The sequence below is a fragment of the Somniosus microcephalus genome, chromosome 17 (assembly GCF_052327205.1).
Source record: "Somniosus microcephalus isolate GS21.2 chromosome 17, FLI_Smic_1.0, whole genome shotgun sequence".
Lineage (NCBI taxonomy): Eukaryota > Metazoa > Chordata > Chondrichthyes > Squaliformes > Somniosidae > Somniosus > Somniosus microcephalus.
Window position 1 is genome coordinate 71,736,912 of NC_141003.1, and position 18,212 is coordinate 71,755,123.

The 18,212-nt window shown below is 50.4% G+C and overlaps 1 protein-coding gene across 4 annotated transcripts in view; it reads left to right on the top strand.

Annotated features, from left to right (window-relative positions):
- The window catches only part of slc35b4 (solute carrier family 35 member B4), a 61,892-nt gene that overhangs the window by 10,858 nt on the left and 32,822 nt on the right, over nt 1-18,212 (top strand). For all 4 annotated transcript variants that reach the window (XM_086010670.1, XM_086010672.1, XM_086010669.1 and 1 more), the window contains exon 2: nt 7,490-7,603. In XM_086010670.1, coding sequence (XP_085866796.1) covers nt 7,490-7,603 — 114 coding nt within the window. The remainder of the gene's footprint in view (nt 1-7,489; nt 7,604-18,212) is intronic.

Below are 18,212 nucleotides of genomic sequence, written 5' to 3' on the forward strand. Positions count from 1 at the left end.
ACGGCAACCTCTGCAAGACATGCCAGATCATCAACACAGATACCATCATCACATGTGAGGACACCACCCACCAGGTGTATTGATTTGTATGTGGGTTCAATGACGACACATTCATGAAAGAGAATGACTTTTTATCTAAAGTATGTTCAACTCTGTTAACAGCATTACAGGAGACACCATCTTAGAGATCCATCTAAAACGAAACTGAAACTAAAACTAAAACTAAACTGCTTGTCTCTCACATGCCCTCTGCTGGTCAGGCATAAATAATCAATCAGGCAAATATGCTGGTAAGGCATCATTATCAAACAGGCAAATACCATCACTATTTGCTGATATCATTACACCAGGTACATGGTACATACTCATGTGACTCGGCCAACGTTGTCTACCTCATACGTTGCAGGAAAGGATGCCCCGGAGCATGGTACATCGGTGAGACCATGCAGACACTGCGACAACGGATGAACGGACACCGCACAACAATCGCCAGGCAGGAGTGTTCCCTCCCAGTCGGGGAACACTTCAGCAGTCAAGGACATTCAGCCTCCGATATTCGGGTAAGCATTCTCCAAGGCGGCCTTCGAGACACACGACAACGCAAAATCGTGAAGCAGAAACTGATAGCCATAGAGGACAGTGACCAGGGATCGGATCCTGTTATATCCCACATGTTATAACTGTCGCCACAACCCCCACAGAACTCCTCGCCCTTATTCGCTTTCCATAGGGACACATCGATGGTGAGGGTCTGATCTTTACACGTAAAATAATTCTTCAACCCCTATAATTGTGAGCTTCTCTCTTCTCCGTCTGACCCTTGCTCTATTCTGGGCCGGTCTGGTTCTCTTCTTCCATCCCCTCGCTCCCTTAAACCAAAATGGGCTTCTATCCAAATAAGGCCTTGTGTTAAAACATCTCGGTCCTTTACCTACTGCTAGCGGTAAAATACATCGTGGCCTATCTCTTGGATTTGTGTCATTGCAGCAGTGTCTTTGCTCTACCCAGCCCGTCATTATCCAAGTACGCTATCTGTGGCCAGGAGCAGTGAGACCTCGCTCCGGGAGGCAACACAGGCCCTCCCGGTCTACTCTCAACGGGGTGTTATAAGCCGTAGCCATGCTGCAAATCAACCCGGAGAGATGTATCCGAACGGTCGTCGTTTTTCCTGAAAACACAAAGAATAAAACTTACTCTGAGGGGTTTTCCCTTCACGGGTGACGTATAAAGTTATTACACAATATTTACATAACTCAGAATTGGTAAGCAGTCCTTCTTCTGGTCCCTCGCTGGAGTTTAGAAGAATGAGAGGGGATCTCATTGAAACTTATAAAATTCTAACAGGACTAGAGAGACTAGATGCAGGAAGGATGTTCCCGATGGCGGGGGAGTCCAGAACCAGGGGTCACAGTCTAAGGATAAGGGGTAAGCCATTTAGGACAGAAATGAGGAGGAATTTCTTCACCCAGAGAGTGGTGAACCTGTGGAATTCTCTACCAGAGAAGGCAGTTGAGGCCAATTCATTAAATATATTCAAGAAGGAGTTAGATATATTTCTTAAGGCTAAAGGGATCAAGGGATAAGGGGAGAAGGCAGGGACAGGGTACTGAGTGTGGATGATCAGCCATGATCTCATTGAATGGCGGAGCAGGCTTGGGGGGCCGAATGGCCTACTCCTGCTCCTATCTTCTATGTTTCTCAATTACCTGCATGTGGGACGGTGTAGAAGTGGGTCCGGAGGACTTCCACCTTATCGGGATTGCCATAGACGTACCCAGAGGTGTATAAGGCACTGGTGGTTTCACCACTCTACCAGACCGGGTTACCCTTGGCTGTGGCCCCCCCCCCAGCCCTGGTGTAGCTTCGGGTGGACCCGCCTGCTGGCCTGCCTGTTGGACCGCAGCTTGTGCCATCGGCCGGGAAGCCGGTGCTCCTGCAGCCTGGGGCACCTGTTGACGCATCTCATCATCATCTTCTTCCCATATGATGGGGTCTGTCTCGGTTGGACAGACTCGGAATCGATCCCTGTACCCGAGGTAGTGATGCCCTCTCGGTGTCTGGGTTGTAACGTTTACACTGGTTAATATGGAACCATTTAACCCGTCTTGGGTGTTGATTGGCATAGACCATTGGACTGGCTTTGTCCACAGTAGGGTAGGGTCCCTTATACAGGGGCTCAAACATTCCTACTCGTGCGTAATTTCTCACCATTACCTGGTCTCCCACATCCCATTCCTGGCTCTCTGTGAACTCCAATCTTAGCTTGTTCTCTGTGACCCTTGCCTATATTAGTGGCAGCCGCCTTTAGGAGGCGCTGCAAATGCTCTGAGATCTCTGGCAAATTTGTCTTTATTGGCCTCCAATTCTTGCCTATCATTCAAGCCTGGGACTAGCAGATGGAGAGCCGTTCTCGTAGCTCTCCCGGTGACCAGTTCATGAGGGGAATAACCCATAGTCCTAGAGGCTCCAGCCCTTATCCCCATGAGTATCAATGGCGGGGCTTCATCCCACTTCTTTTCATTTGCCTCACTAACTGCTCCCTCAGCTTTTCTTTGATCGTCCTATTCATCCTTTCCACAATCCCCGAAGACTGTGGGTGGTGGGTGACCTGCCACTTCGCTTTTATCCCCAACGTGGTCAACACGGTCTGCCTGATCTGCCCCGTAAAATGGGATCCCTGGTCGGACTCCACAATGTCTGGGAGTCCCCACCTGGAGAAAACTTCATTTACCAGAAATTTGGCTGTAAACAGGGCAGTAGCCGCTTTATATGGGAAGGCCTCTACCCACTTAGTAAATTGCCAACTAGGACTAGGCAATACTTGTTCCCTTTCTTAGTAACGGGCAGGGGTCCTATAAAGTCAATCTGTATGCTTCTCCGCGGACCGTCTACTTGTCGCGTGTGTCCTAGCGACGCTTTCCATGTTTGGGGATCTGGGTTATTGGCTGCACACACTAGACAATTATGTATGTGTTCCTCCACATTTCTTTGGATATTGGGCCACCAGGCCACAGCTACGACTCTGACAGGCATTCCCAATTCCTGGGTGGCCAGCGCCGGGTCCCTCGAGCTAGCTGTATAAATTCTGTTTCCCGCTGGTACTACCCATTTATCTCCTTTGAACACCATCCCCTCTCTTATAGTTATAGCTGGTGCACCGTACGAACCCTCGAACACCTCTCCCTTTTCCTTCGCTTGAATGACCGCCCTTAACGTGACGTCTTTCAGCTGCGCCTGTTTGAAATCAAAGGGTTCTGGATCCCGAAGGGCCACTTTCCTATCTGTGTGGGCCATCACTAATCCAGATTCAAATGGGGTCCCACTGTGTCCCCTCTTTTGCTCCCTCTTTGGCCAGCTTGTCCGTTCGCTTATTGCCTTCCCATCGGGGCTCAGCCTTCAAGTGGGTCTTAACCTTATGGATGTAGTACGCAACATTACTGTTATCGGTGACATCCAGGATTGCTTTTAATAAGGGTAATGGCTTCCCTTCCGCTGAGGTAAGGCCTCGCTTGGCCCATATGGCCAGATATTTGGTGCAAGAATTACATGTGAACATGGAGTCAGAGCAAATGATGTAGAGTGTAGGGAATTTGTATGGATGAGTCACCACATATGCCACTGCTGCCAATTCGGCTTGCTGCGTGCTCATGGATGTAGGTAACTTTAGGTGCTACTCAACCTGGTTCTGAGGATCGTAAATTCCACAACCAGTCCTTCTCTCTCCATGTTCAACATAACTAGATCCGTCTACATAAATATCCCTTCCCTCAGGGTGCAGTCCAGCTCTAAAACCTCCTTTTGAATCCCAAGCTCCATCTACAGTACACCGGTGCTGTGATCCCTGGTACAGTAGGTTTGCTGCCAATTTGGGTTCGGTCAGCCGTTCGTTTTTTGTCCTGGTCTGACTTAACAACAGAGTCCACCTAGCTATTCGGGCGCTACTAACGGTACCGTCCTGAATCCTCAAGCAATAATTGGGTAGGCGTGTGACATGTAAGTAGAGTCACTGGGTGTTCTCCCGTAAACACTTCAAAGTGTTTTACCGCCCAAAAGGTTGCTAACAGATGTCTCTCACAGACGGAGTAACCCTTTTCTACTTCAGTCAATGCTCGGGACGCATACCCCACAGGTCTCAGTTTCCCATTGCATTCCTGTAGCAATGCCGCACTCGGACTAGCATCGGAGGCCGCGACCTCCAGCCAGAATGGCAGATCCGGGCTTACCGATCCCAGCGCAGGGGCCGTTTGTAGCCTAGACTCGGTCTCTTTGAAGGCGTGCTGCTGCTCCTGTCCCCACTCCCATTCTACTCCCTTCCTGAGTAGCGCTTGCCATGGCTTAGTGACGGCGGCATAATCCTCAATAAATTTCCGGTAATACCCTGTTAGACTCAGGAAAGATCTCAAGCCATGCGCGCCATTTGGGATCGGAAGATCCTGTACAGCCTTACATTTTGCCTGGTCTATACTCTTTTCTCCATGTGTGAGGGTGAGTCCCAGAAATTGTACCGTCTGTTGCCCTATTTATGCTTTTCTGGGATTCACCTTAAGGCCTGCATCCTCCAATAGTCCTAGCAATTCATCTAGCAACGCAACATGTTGCTCTTTGGTTTCGGTGAAAAGCAAGAGATCGTCCACATATTGAATCAATTGTTTGGGGTGACTTAAATTTTGGATAGCGCGCGCCATGCACTGGTGGAAGATAGATAGGCTGTTGTATCTTATTGAAACTTATAAAATTCTGACAGGACTAGACAGACTAGATGCAGGAAGGATGTTCCTGATGGCGGGGGAGTCCAGAACCAGGGGTCACAGTCTAAGGATAAGGGGTAAGCCATTTAGGACTGAGATGAGGAGGAATTTCTTCACCCAGAGAGTGGTGAACCTGTGGAATTCTCTACCACACAAGGCAGTTGAGGCCAATTCATTAAATATATTCAAGAAGGAGTTAGATATATTTCTTAAGGCAAAAGGGATCAAGGGATATGGGGAGAAAGCAGGGACAGGGTACTGAATTTGGATGATCAGCCATGATCTCATTAATTGGCGGAACAGGCTCGAGGGGCCGAATGGCCTACTCCTGCTCCTATCTTCTATGCTTCTATGTGGAGCCCTTGAAGCAGACACGTCCAGGTGTACTGCTGCTCCCTAAAGGTGAATGAAAATTTATACTGGTCCTCCTCTCTCATGGGAACAGATCAGAACCCGTTCGAGATGTCCAGGACACTGAACACCTGCGCGGTGAGGGAATCTGAGCTATCAATTCGCCTACCGTGGCTACAGTAGGGGAGCAGGCTGGAATACACTTATTTAGTACCCGATAGTCTACCGTCATACGATACGACCCTTCCGGCTTCTTCACCGGCCAGACAGGTGAATTAACACGCGTAGCTATGAGTCTGAGCACTCCTTGGTCTACGAGGGATTTCACTACCCCCGCAATGTCATCCTCCGCCTCTCTTGCATATCGATATTGGCTCAGGGGTTTGGTCATTGGTTCCCCATCTATTTGAACCTCCATGCCCTTCAAACTTCCACAGTCATTTTTGTGTTTCGCGAAGGCCCCTTGTCTCTTTTCCCAAACTGCTTGATATTCTGAGGGGACCCTCCGTTTTAACTGTTCCATGCCATATATGACCCCAGTTGCGGAATGGATCCAAGCTATTCCTGCGGGAATCACAACTATTCCCTCAGTGCCCTCTTTCGCGTGCCATAGACACAGGTTGCAGAAATCTGCGATGATATTATTCCCACTTGGCCAATCTGCCCTCAATACGCCTTGTACAATTTGTGCGGCGTTCATTAAAACACATTGCCACTTTGTTTCCAAGTTTCCTGCTTGGATCAGTAAAGGAAACAATACCGCCCCAACCTGAGCTTTACCTGTAAACCCTGACAAACTATAGGGTTGCCCGTTTGACTATGGGGATTGATAAGGATTCTCCTGGTAGAGCACTGTACGGGTCGCCCCGGTGTCCACCAGACACGTCCTTCCCTGTCCCTCCACTATAAGATTTAAGCATGGTCTTCCCCATTGATTGTACCAGAGGGGCACAGGTACTCGGGCTGGGCGCGGCCCCTTCATTTACTTTTGGGAAATTTATACAGGGTTTGCTGTTCCAGCAATCAAGCTGCTTTTAATATTGGAGTATGTTTATTAGAGCAAAAGAAGTAGGAGCAGGAGTAGGCCATACGGCCCCTCGAGCCTGCTCCGCCATTCAATGAGATCATGGCTGATCATCCAAATTCAGTACCCTGTCCCTGCCTTCTCCCCATATCCCTTGATCCCTTTAGCCTTAAGAAATATATCCAACTCCTTCTTGAATATATTTAATGAATTGGTCTCCACTACCTTCTGTGGTAGAGAATTCCACAGGTTCACCACTCTCTGGGTGAAGAAATTCCTCCTCATCTCAATCTAAGGATAAGGGGTAAGCCATTTAAGACAGTGACCCCTGGTTCTGGACTCCCTGGCCATCGGGAAAATCCTTCCTGCATCTAGTCTGTCCAGTCCTGTTAGAATTTTATAAGTTTCAATGAGATCCCCTTTCATTCTTCTAAACGCTAGCGAGTATAAGCCCAATCGACCCAATCTCTCCTCATACGTCATTCCTGCCATCCCAGGTATCAGTCTGGTGAATCTTCACTGCACTCCATGGCAAGAACATCCTTCCTCAGATAAGGCGACCAAAACTGCGCACAGTACTCAAGGTGTGGTCTCACCAAGGCCCTGTACAACTGCAGCAAGACATCCTTGTTCTTGTACTCGAACCCTCTCGCTACGAAGGCCAACATACCATTTGCCTTCTTAACCGCCTGCTGCACCTGCATGCTTACCTTCAGCGACTGGTGCACAGGGACATCCAGGCCTCGTTGCACTTCCCCTTCTCCCAATCTATTGCCGTTCAGATAATAATCTGCCTTCCTGTTTTTGCCACCAAAGTGGATAACCTCGCATTTATCCACATTGGGCAGCCCAACGTGTCCAAATCATACTGGAGTTTCTCGGCACCCTCCTCACAGCACACACGCCCACCCAGCTTTGTGTCGTCTGCAAACTTGGAAATATTACATCTAGTTCCCTCGTCTATTACTGTTTGTTTCAGTGTCAGAAGATGAGAATGACCAGTCCAGGACCTGCTGAGAGTAGTTTGGAGAGGTTGGGGAAATGGTAGAGCTGTAAGCAGTTTCTAGCTCCCTTGTAGAGCATGAGGCCGAGACCTCAAAAGACTAATTCCAATCGTGTTGCCCATCTTGTTGTATGTAATGGTCCGCCTCAAGCCAAGGCCTTTATTTGTTCCGTGCAGGCATTTTTGATCGGTCATTTAGTTATATTTGATCCTTGTGTTATAATTTGTTGTTGCTGTTAGTTTGATTTGTGCGATTCTATGCCATTTTCTTGCAGGAAAAACCTTTAAAATAAAAAGTTAAACTGGTAGAATTAGCAATTGGCTGTTAAACTCGGAATTAAAAAAAAACTTTTCTTTCTACAGGGATTTTCCAGGATGTGGGAACATCGTGACGTTTGGACAGTTCCTGTTCATAGCTCTGGAAGGTTTCATCTTTGAAGCTCACTTTCTCATGAAGTCCCGAGATATTCCTTTATGGTACTGAAAAAATTCTGTTGTTAAAGGAGTACGGTGCTGGTCTGTGTAAAAACAGCATTGTCTCATGGTTAGAATGCATGCTTCAAATCCTTCCATTGCCTCGTCCCTCCCTATCTCTGTAAACTCATCCAGCCCTGCAACCCTCAGATCTCTGCGCTCCTCCAATTCTGGCCTCTTGCACATCCCCGATATTGATCGCTCCACCATTGGCGGCCATGCCTTCAGCTGCCTAGGCCCTAAGCTCTGGAATTCCCTCCCTAAACTTCTAGAGAAGGGGATCTGGCTTAAAACCAGCAGGGCTGGGGATCCGGGTTAAAACTAGCCGCACCAGGGGGGTCTTCCTAAGAACTGCGCAGAGAAGCTTCTGGACCACTTAATGGTGTCTGATTTTAATTTACTCCTGAAGAGTATTCCTTTTTTTTTTTTTTCATAAGAACGTAAGAAATAGGAGCCTGCTTCGTCTTTCGATAAGATCATGGCCGATCATCGACCTCAACTCCACTTTCCCACCCTATCCCCATAATCCCTTGATTCCCCTAGAGTCCAAAAATCTATCTTCTCTCAGCCTTGAATATACTCAAAGGCTCAGCATCCAAAGCCCTCTGGGCAGAGAATTACAAAGATTCACAATCCTCTGAATGAAGAAATTCCACCTCATCTCGGTCTTAAATGGCCGACCCCTTATCCTGAGACTATGCCCCCTAGTTCTAGATACTCCAGCCAGAGGAAACAACCTCTCAGCATCTACCCTGTCAATCCCTTTCAGAATCTTGTATGTTTCAATGAGATCACCTCTCATTCTTCTAAACTCCAGAGTACAGGCCCATTCGACACAATCTCTCATCATAGGACAGCCCTCTCATCCCAGGAATCAATCTAGTGAACCTTTGTTGCACCGCCTCCAAGGCAAGTATATCCTTCCTTAGATACAGAGACCAGAACTGTGCACAGTACTCCAGGTGTGGTCTCACCAAGGCCCTGTACAATTGTAGCAAGACTTCCTTACTCTTATACTCCAACCCCCTTGCAATAAAGGCCAACATGCTATTTGCCTTCCTAATTGCTAGCTGTACCTGCAGGCTAGCTTTCTGTGTTTCTTGTACGAGGACACCCAAATCACTGAACACCAACATTTAAAATTTTCTCACCATTTAAAAAATATTCTGTTTTTCTATTCTTCCTACTCACATTTCCCTATATTATACTCCATCTGCCACCTCACTGCCCACTCAGAGTCTGCAAAGGAATATAGATAGACTTTGTGTTCTCCTCACAGCTTACTGTCCCACCTTGCTTTGTATCGTCAACAGATACATTACACTCGGTCCCTTCACCTAGGTCATTAATATAGATTGTAAATAGCTGAGGCCCCAGCATGGATCCTTGTGGCACCCCACTAGTTACAGCCTGCCAACCTGAAAAAGACCCGTTTATCCCTACTCTCTGTTTTCTGTCCGTTAACCAAGCCTCTATCCATGCTACTATATTACCCCCAACCACATGTTGGGGATGTAACTAGCAGGGTACCAACTGACATCAGTCGTTGGGAAAATGCTGGAATCCATTGTTCAGGAAGTGGAATCAGGGCATCAGGCGCACCAACGTCGGTGTTCTCGCTCAGGCCAACATCCCCAGCATCGAAGCTTTGACCAAGTTCGATCAGCTCCGATGGACGAGCCACAGTGTCCGCATGCCCGATATGAGACTCCCAAAGCAAGCGCTCTACTCGGAGCTCCGACACGGCAAGAGAGCCCCAGATGGGCAGAGGAAACGCTTCAAGGACACCCTCAAAGCCTCTTTGAAAAAGTGCAACATCCCCACCGACACCTGGGAATCCCTGGCCCAAGACCGCACAAAGCGGAGGAGAAGCACCTGGGAAGGCGCCGAACACCTCGAGTCTCTTTGCCGGGAGCAAGCAGAAGCCAAGTGCAAATAGCGGAAGGAGCGCACGTCAACCCAAGCACCCCACCCACCCCTTCAACCACCGTTTGCCCCACCTGTGACAGAGACTGTAGGTCCCGCATTGGACTCGTCACTTGAGAACTCATTTTAGTGTGGAAGCAAGTTAAAAGCCCATGGGATCCAGGGCAAAGTGTCAAGTTGGATTCAAAACTGGCTCAGAGACAGGAAGCAGAGGGTAATGGTTGATGGGTGTTTTTGTGACTGGAAGGCTGTTTCCAGTGGGGTTCCGCAGGGCTCAGTACTAGGTCCCTTGCTTTTTATGGTATATATCAACGATCTTGACTTGAATATAGGAGGTATGATTAAGAAGTTTGCAGATGATACTAAAATCGGCTGTGTGGTTGATACTGAAGAAGGAAGCTGTAGACTGCAGGAAGATATCAATAAATTGGTCAGGTAGGCAGAACAGTGGCAAATGGAATTCAATCCGGAGAAGTGTGAGGTAATGTATTTGGGGAGGGCTAACAAGGAAAGGGAATACACATTAAATGGTTGTACACTGAGTAGTGTAGAGGAACAAAGGGACCTTGGAGTGCATGTCCACAGATCCCTGAAGGTAGCAGGGCAAGTAGCTAAGGTGGTTAAGAAGGCATACGGAATGCTTGCCTTTATTAGCTGTGGCATAGAATACAAGAGCAGGGGGGTTATGCTTCAACTGTATAAAACACTAGTTAGGCCTCAGCTAGAGTACTGCGTGGAGTTCTAGTCACCACATTACAGGAAAGATGTGATTGCACTAGAGAGGGGGTACAGAGGAGATTTACAAGGATGTTGCTGGGAGTAGAGAATCCTAGCTATGAGGAAAGACTGGATAGGCTGGGTCTGTTTTCCTTGGAATAGAGGCGGCTGAGGGGAGACCTTTATTGAGGTGTATAAAATTATGAGGGGCATAGATAAAGTGGATAGAAAGGACCTATTTCCCTTAGCAGAGGGGTCAAAAACGAGGGGGCACAGATTTAAAGTAATTGGGGGAAGGTTTAGAGGGGATTTGAGGGGAAATTTCTTCACCCAGAGGGTTGTGGGGGTCTGGAACTTACTGCCTGAAAGGGTGGTAGAGGCAGAAACTCTAACCATATTTAAAAAATACTTGGATGTGCACTTGGGATGCTGTAACCTGCAGGGCTGCGGACCAAAAGCTGGGAAGTGGGATTAGGCTGGCTAGCTCTTTGTTGGCCGGCGCGGACACAATGGGCCGAAATGGCCTCCTTCCGTGCTGTAACTTTCTATGATTTCTGTCCTCGGTTCCGAGGGACTGCCTAAGAAGAAGAAGATATTACCCCCAACCCCATGAGCCCTTATCTTGTGTAATAACCTTTTATGTGGCACCTTATCGAAAGCCTTTTGGAAATCCAAATGTACTACATCCACTGGTTCCCCTTTATCTACCCTGCTAGTTACATCCTCAAAAAACTCTAATAAATTTGTCAAACACGATTTGCCTTTCATAAAACCATGTTGACGCTGCCTAATCATGTTATGATTTTCTAAATGCCCTGATACCACTTCCTGAACAATGGATTCCAGCATTTTCCCAACGACTGATGTCAAGCTAACTGGTCTGTAGTTCCCTGTTTTCTCTCTCCCTTCTTTCTTGAATAGCGGTGTCACATTTGCGACCTTCCAATTCGCTGGGACCGTTCTAGAATCTATGGAATTTTGGAAGATCAAAACCAATGCATCCGTTATCTCTGCAGCCACCTCTTTTAGAACCCTAGGATGTAGGCCGTTTGGTCATGGGGATTTGTCGGCTTTTAGTCCCATTAGTTTCTCTAGTACTTTTTCTCTACCTATATTAATTACATTAAGTTCCTCACCCTCATTAGACCCTTGGTTCCCCACCATTTTTGGTATGCTTCTTGGGTATCTACTGTGAAGACAGATACAAAATATTTGTTTAATGTTTCTGCCATTTCCTCATTCCCCATAATAATTTCTCCTGTCTCAGCCTTTAAGGGACCAACGTTTACTTTTGCTACTCTCTTCCTTTTTACATACTTGTAGAAGCTCTTACAATCTGTTTTTATATTTCTTGTTAGTTTCCTCTCGTATTCCTTTTTTTCCCTTTTTATCAATTTTTTGGTCATCCTTTGCTGGCTTCTGAAACTCTTCGAATCTCAGGCTTACTACTATTCTTCGTAACATTATAAGCTGCTTCTTTCAATCTAATTGGAACGGGAAAATGGCAGACTCTGAACAAATATTTTGTATTTGTCTTCACGGTAGAAGACACTAACAACATCCCAATAATGAACAATCAAGGGGCCACAGGGAGGGGGGAACTAAAGACAATCACTATCACTAAGGGAAAAGCACTTGGTGAAATAATGGGACTAAAAGACGACAAGTCCCCTGGAGCAGATGGCCTGCATCCCAGGGTCTTAAAAGAAATGGCTGCAGAGATAGTGGATGCATTGGTTGCAATATACCAAAATTTCCTGGACTCTGGAGAGGTCCCAGCGGGTTGGAAAACCGCAAATGTAACACCCCTATTTAAGAAAGGAGGGAGACAGAAAGCAGGAAACTATAGACCAGTTAGCCTAACATCTGTCGTTGGGAAAATGCTGGCGTCCTTCATTAAGAAAGCAGTAGCAGGGCAATTGGAAAATCATAATGCAGTCAAGCAAAGTCAGCATGGTTTTATGAAAGGGAAATCATGTTTAACAAATTTGCTGGAGTTCTTTTGAGGATGTAACGAGCAGGGTGGATAAGGGTGAGCTAGTGGATGTGGTGTATTTGGATTTCCAGAAGGCATTCGATAAGATGCCACATAAAAGGTTACTGCATAAGATAAGAGCTCACGGAGTTGGGGGTAATATATTAGCATGGATAGAGAATTGGCTAACTAACAGAAAGCAGAGAGTCGGGATAAATAGGTAATTTTCCAGTTGGCAACCGGTAACTAGTGGAGTGCCACAGGGTTTGGTACTGGGGCCTCAACTATTTACAATCTACACTAATGACTTGGATGAAGGGACTGAGTGTAATGTAGCCAAGTTTGCAGATGATACAAAGATGGGTGGGAAAGCAAGTTGTGCAGAGGACTCAAAGAATCTGCAAAGGGATATAGACAGGCTGAGTGGGCAAACATTTGGCAGATGGAGTATAATGTGGGAAAGTGCAAGGTTATCCACTTTGGCAGGAAAAATAAAAAAGCAAATTATTATTTAAATCGAGACAGATTACAAAATGCTACAGTTCAGAGGGACCTGGGGTCCTTGTGCATGAAACACAAAAAGTTAGCATGCAGGTACAGCAAGTAATCAAAGGCAAATGGAATGTTGGCCTTTATTGCAAAGGGGTTGGAGTATAAAAACAGAGAAGTCCTGCTACAACTGTACAAGGTAATGGTGAGACCACACCTTGAGTACTACGTACAGTTTTGGTCTCCTTATTTAAGGAAGGATATACTTGCATTGGAGGTAGTTCAGAGACGATTCACTCGGTTGATTCCTGAGATGAGGGGGTTGACTTATGAAGAAAGGTTGAGCAGGTTGGGCCTATACCCATTGGAATTTAGAAGAATGAGAGGTGATCTTATTGAAACATATAAGATACTGAGGGGGCTCGACAAGGTAGATGCAGAGAGGATGTTTCCCCACGTGGGGAAATCTAGAACTCAGCATAGTTTCAGAATAAAGGGTCTGTGGCGACACGCCACCACTGGACATAATCCGCTCACGGCGGCACAGACAGTCTAAGCAGAAGCCCCCAGCCGGGGGCCCTTTCCTCCAGCAACTTGTTTCCCGCAGGGACAGGCTGCCGGGAGCACTTCCTGTCTGGGAAGTATTTAAGTGGATGCGCGGGCTTTTCTAGTTCCTGTTTGCCATGTGGTAGGAATAAAGCAGTTGTGTTTTCAATAGCTCTGGTCTCGACCCCCACGTTTGCCGCGGTATCTCAACACTGGTGACCCCGACGCTCAGGGCGAATCCTAAGCTAGCATGGCGGATACAAACGCAGTCACGGTTAAATTACCAGACTTTTGGGAGAACCTCGCCGAAGCCTGGTTCGTTCAAGCTGAGTCCAGATTCCGGCTGAAAGGCATTACAGTCGACGCCACGAAGTACGACTACCTCGTCGCCTCGCTCACCTACGCTACAGTCCCCAAGGTTTGGGCAGCGCTGCAGAATCCACCAACGGATGGCAAGTACGAACATCTGAAGGCTGCGCTACTTAAAAAATTTCAAACGTCCTCTTACCAGCGCCACTGCCAACTCCTGGACCTCCCCGGCCTTGGTGACGCTTCACCATCAGACCTGCTTTCCCACATGCTGTCCCTCTCAGACGACAAAAATCCCGGCGCCCTTTTTCGCATGTTTTTCATTCGGCAGCTCCCCGCCAGCATCCGCCCGCTCATTGTGGAGTCTGACTCCACGGACCTGAATGATATAGCCGAAAAGGCCGACCGGCTGCTCTCTGCACAGGCCGCTCGCGACGTCGCGCCCGACCTCACGGCAACGACCACGCGGTCTTCCCGGGCCGCTATGCCCGACCGCCCTACCACTCCGGGTCACTGCTACTACCACACCCGTTTTGGCGCTAGGGCTCAACGCTGCACGCCACCGTGTACCTTCAAACCCCCCCCCCCGCACCGGCCCCCGCGATGGCCGCGGGGCAGAAGGAGCCCCTACTGTACGTCACTGACGACCGAACCAACCGCCGATTTCTGTGCGACACAGGGGCCCAGCACAGCATCACCCCCGCCTCCGCCCTCGAGATCCAACGCGGCACACGGGGTATCACACTGGCTGCAGCCAACGGCTCTGAAATCCGCACATATGGCACCCGCATGGTCACGCTCGACCTCGCGGGCCGCCGCTACCGCTGGGAGTTCCTCACAGCCAAGGTCCTCTGCCCACTCATCGGCGCCGACTTCCTACGCGCCCACGGCCTCCTTGTCGACATTCCGAGGCACCGCCTCGTCAACATCAACACTATGGCCCCCATCCCCGGCGCCTTTACCCCGGCCCGTTCGGCCGGCTTGACGACCTACTGCCTCGCCAGAGCCACGGACGACTACTCGGCACTCCTAGCTGAGTTTCCCGCCCTCACTAACCCAACCTTTTCGGCCAAAGCCGCCAAGCACGGTGTGGAACACTATATCCCCACCACCGGCCCCCCAGTTTCTGCCCACGCCCGCAGACTCAACCCGGCCAAGCTGGAAATCGCGCGGGCCGAGTTCACCACCATGGAACAACTCGGCATCATCCGCCGCTCCAGCAGCCCTTGGGCCTCGCCCCTCCACATCGCCCCCAAGCCCGGCGGAGGCTGGCGCCCTTGCGGGGACTACCGCCGCCTCAACGACGCCACCACCCCTGATCGATACCCGGTGCCACACATCCAGGACTTCTCGGCCCGACTGGCCGGACGAACCGTCTTTTCCAAAGTCGACCTGGTGCGCGGTTACCACCAAGTCCCCGTACACCCCGCGGACATCCCCAAAACGGCCGTCATCACCCCATTCGGCCTGTTCGAGTTCCTGAGGATGCCCTTCGGCCTCAAGAATGCAGCACAGGCTTTCCAGCGCCTTATGGACTCAGTCCTCCGGGACCTGAACTTCCTATTCGTCTATCTAGACGACATTCTCGTGACCAGCTCCTCCAAACAGGAACACCTCGAACACCTTCGCATCCTGTTCGGGCGCCTAGCCGAACACGGGCTCATCCTCAGCCCGGCGAAGTGCCAATTCGGCCTAACCGAGATCGATTTTCTCGGTCACCACATCACCCCTGCTGGGGCCGTCCCCCTGCCCAACAAGGTGCAGGCCGTCCAGCAATTCCCCCGCCCCACAACCATCAAGGGCCTCCAGGAGTTCCTCGGGATGGTGAACTTCTACAACAGGTTCATCCCCAGAGCCGCAGCCCTCATGAAGCCCCTATACGACTCCCTCTGAGGAAAATCCGGCAAGATGGACGTAGCCTGGACCACTGACACGGCAGCCGCCTTCGACGCCACCAAAAACGCGCTCGCCGACGCCACTCTGCTCGCGCACCCGAGGGCCGATGCCCGGGTCGCGCTCACCACCGACGCCTCCGACCACGCGGTCGGGGCCGTGTTCGAGCAGTGGGTCAATGGCGCGTGGCAGCCACTTGCCTTCTACAGCCGCCAACTGCGCCCCCCGGAGGTCAAATACTCCACTTTCGACCGCGAGCTTCTCGCACTCCACCTGTCGGTCCGCCATTTCAGGTTCCTCCTGGAAGGCCGCCCCTTCACCGCGTATGTGGACCACAAGCCACTCACATACGCGATGGCCAAGCACACCGAACCCTGGTCCGCTAGGCAGCAACGCCAGCTCGCGGCCGTCTCCGAGTTTACTACGGACATTCAGCACGTCTCCGGTAGAGACAACGTGGTCGCCGACTGCCTTTCCCGTCCCGCCGTCTGTGCGAATCACCTTGCGGTCGACTACGCACAACTAGCAGCGGCCCAGCTCACGGACCCAGACCTCCTCTCGGCGGCTACCAGCCTGCCAGGGCTACGCCTAGCCAAGGTCACACACGGGCCCGAAGCCACGGCAGTCACGTGCGACGTCTCACTCGGCCAACCCAGGCCGGTCGTCCCTGAGACCTGGCGCCGCCGCGTCTTTGACGCGCTCCACGGGCTCTCTCACCCGGGTTCCCGCGCATCCGTCAAACTCCTCTCCAAGCGCTTCGTCTGGCGCGGCCTCAGCAGAGATGTTCGGACTTGGGCCACCTCCTGCCTCGCCTGCCAACGGGCTAAGGTACAGCTGCACACCAAAGCACCCCTGGGAGACTTCGAGGTACCCAGCCGCCGCTTCGACCACGTACACGTCGACATCGTCGGTCCCCTGCCGCCATCGCAAGGCCAAACTTATCTCCTCACGATGGTCGACCGCTACACACGCTGGCCTGAGGCAGTGCCGCTGACCTCCACCACCACAGCCGACATCGCCAGGGCGTTCGTTAACACCTGGGTTGCGAGGTTCGGTGTACCGGCCGACATAACCTCCGACAGAGGCGCCCAGTTCACCTCCGAACTCTGGACGGCCACAGCACGCAACCTCGGGGTGACGCTCCACCGCACCACGGCGTACCACCCGCAGGCCAACGGACTTTGTGAACGCTTCCACAGGTCACTCAAGGCCTCACTCCGCGCCGGCCTGCAGGACAGTACCTGGACTGACCGCCTACCGTGGGTGCTACTCGGCCTACGCACCGCGGTCAAGGAAGACCTCCAGTCCTCGGCAGCGGAGTTAGTCTACGGACAACCGCTGCGCGTCCCAGGCGAATTCCTTCCGGAGCCTACCAAGCCTTGGTCGGCCGAACAGCAGCGGCTCGACTCTTTCTCTTCCACTCAGCAGTTCGCCCCACTTCCGGTCAACCGACACGGCGAACTCGCACCTCACGTCCCGCCAAATTTACAGCAGGCGCGCTTCGTCTTCGTGCGCCACGACGCGCACCGCGGGCCCCTGCGACCCCCGTACGACGGTCCGTACGAGGTACTACAAACCGGGGACAAGGTCTTCAAGCTGCGACTCGGCGACAGGGTCGAGACAGTCTCCATCGACCGGCTCAAACCAGCACACACACAACCAGGGGAACAGGTCCCCGTGGCCCAGCCTCCAACTAGAGGCCGTCCCCCCGGCAAGCCAGCACAGCCGGCGGCGAACCGCCCAACCCAACCAACCAGACCGGCGATCACTCAGAGCCGCTGCGGCAGAACCATTAGACCACCGTCAAGACTCGTCCACTCCTCCTAAGCAGATTCTGGGGGGAGCTCTGTGGCGACACGCCACCACTGGACATAATCCGCTCACGGCGGCACAGACAGTCTAAGCAGAAGCCCCCAGCCGGGGGCCCTTTCCTCCAGCAACTTGTTTCCCGCAGGGACAGGCTGCCGGGAGCACTTCCTGTCTGGGAAGTATTTAAGTGGATGCGCGGGCTTTTCTAGTTCCTGTTTGCCATGTGGTAGGAATAAAGCAGTTGTGTTTTCAATAGCTCTGGTCTCGACCCCCACGTTTGCCGCGGTATCTCAACAGGTCGCCCTTTTAGAACTGAGATGAGGAGGAATTTCTTCTGAGGGTCGTAAATCTGTGGTTTCTCTGCCCCAGAGAGCCGTGGAGGCTGGGTCATTAAATACATTTAAGGTGGAGATAGACAGATTTTTGCAAGATAAGGGAGTGAGGATCAGGAAGTGGAATCAGTATGGGTGGAGATCAGTATGGGGAGTGGGCAGGGAAGTGGCTTTGAGCCCAAGATCAGCCATGATCTTATTGAATGCGGAGCAGGCTCGAGGGGCCAAGTGGCCTATTCCTGCTCCTATTTCTTAAGTTCTAATGCTATCCTTAACTTCTTTAGTTAGCCACAGATGGATCTCTTTACCTGTGGAGTTTTTGTTTCTCAATGGAATGTATTTTTGTTGAGAATTATTTCTTTAAATGCTAGCCACTGCTTATCTACTGCCATACTTTTAAATCCATTTTCCAATCTACCTTAGCCAACTCGCCCCTCATACCTATGTACTTGGTTTTATTTAAGTTTAAGACTCTAGTTTCGGACTTAGGCAAGTCACTCTCGAGCTTAATGTGAAATTCTATCATATTTATGATCACTCTGCCCCAGAGGGTCCTTTACTATGAAATTGTTAATTAACCCTGTCTCATTACACAATACCAGATCTAAAATAGTCT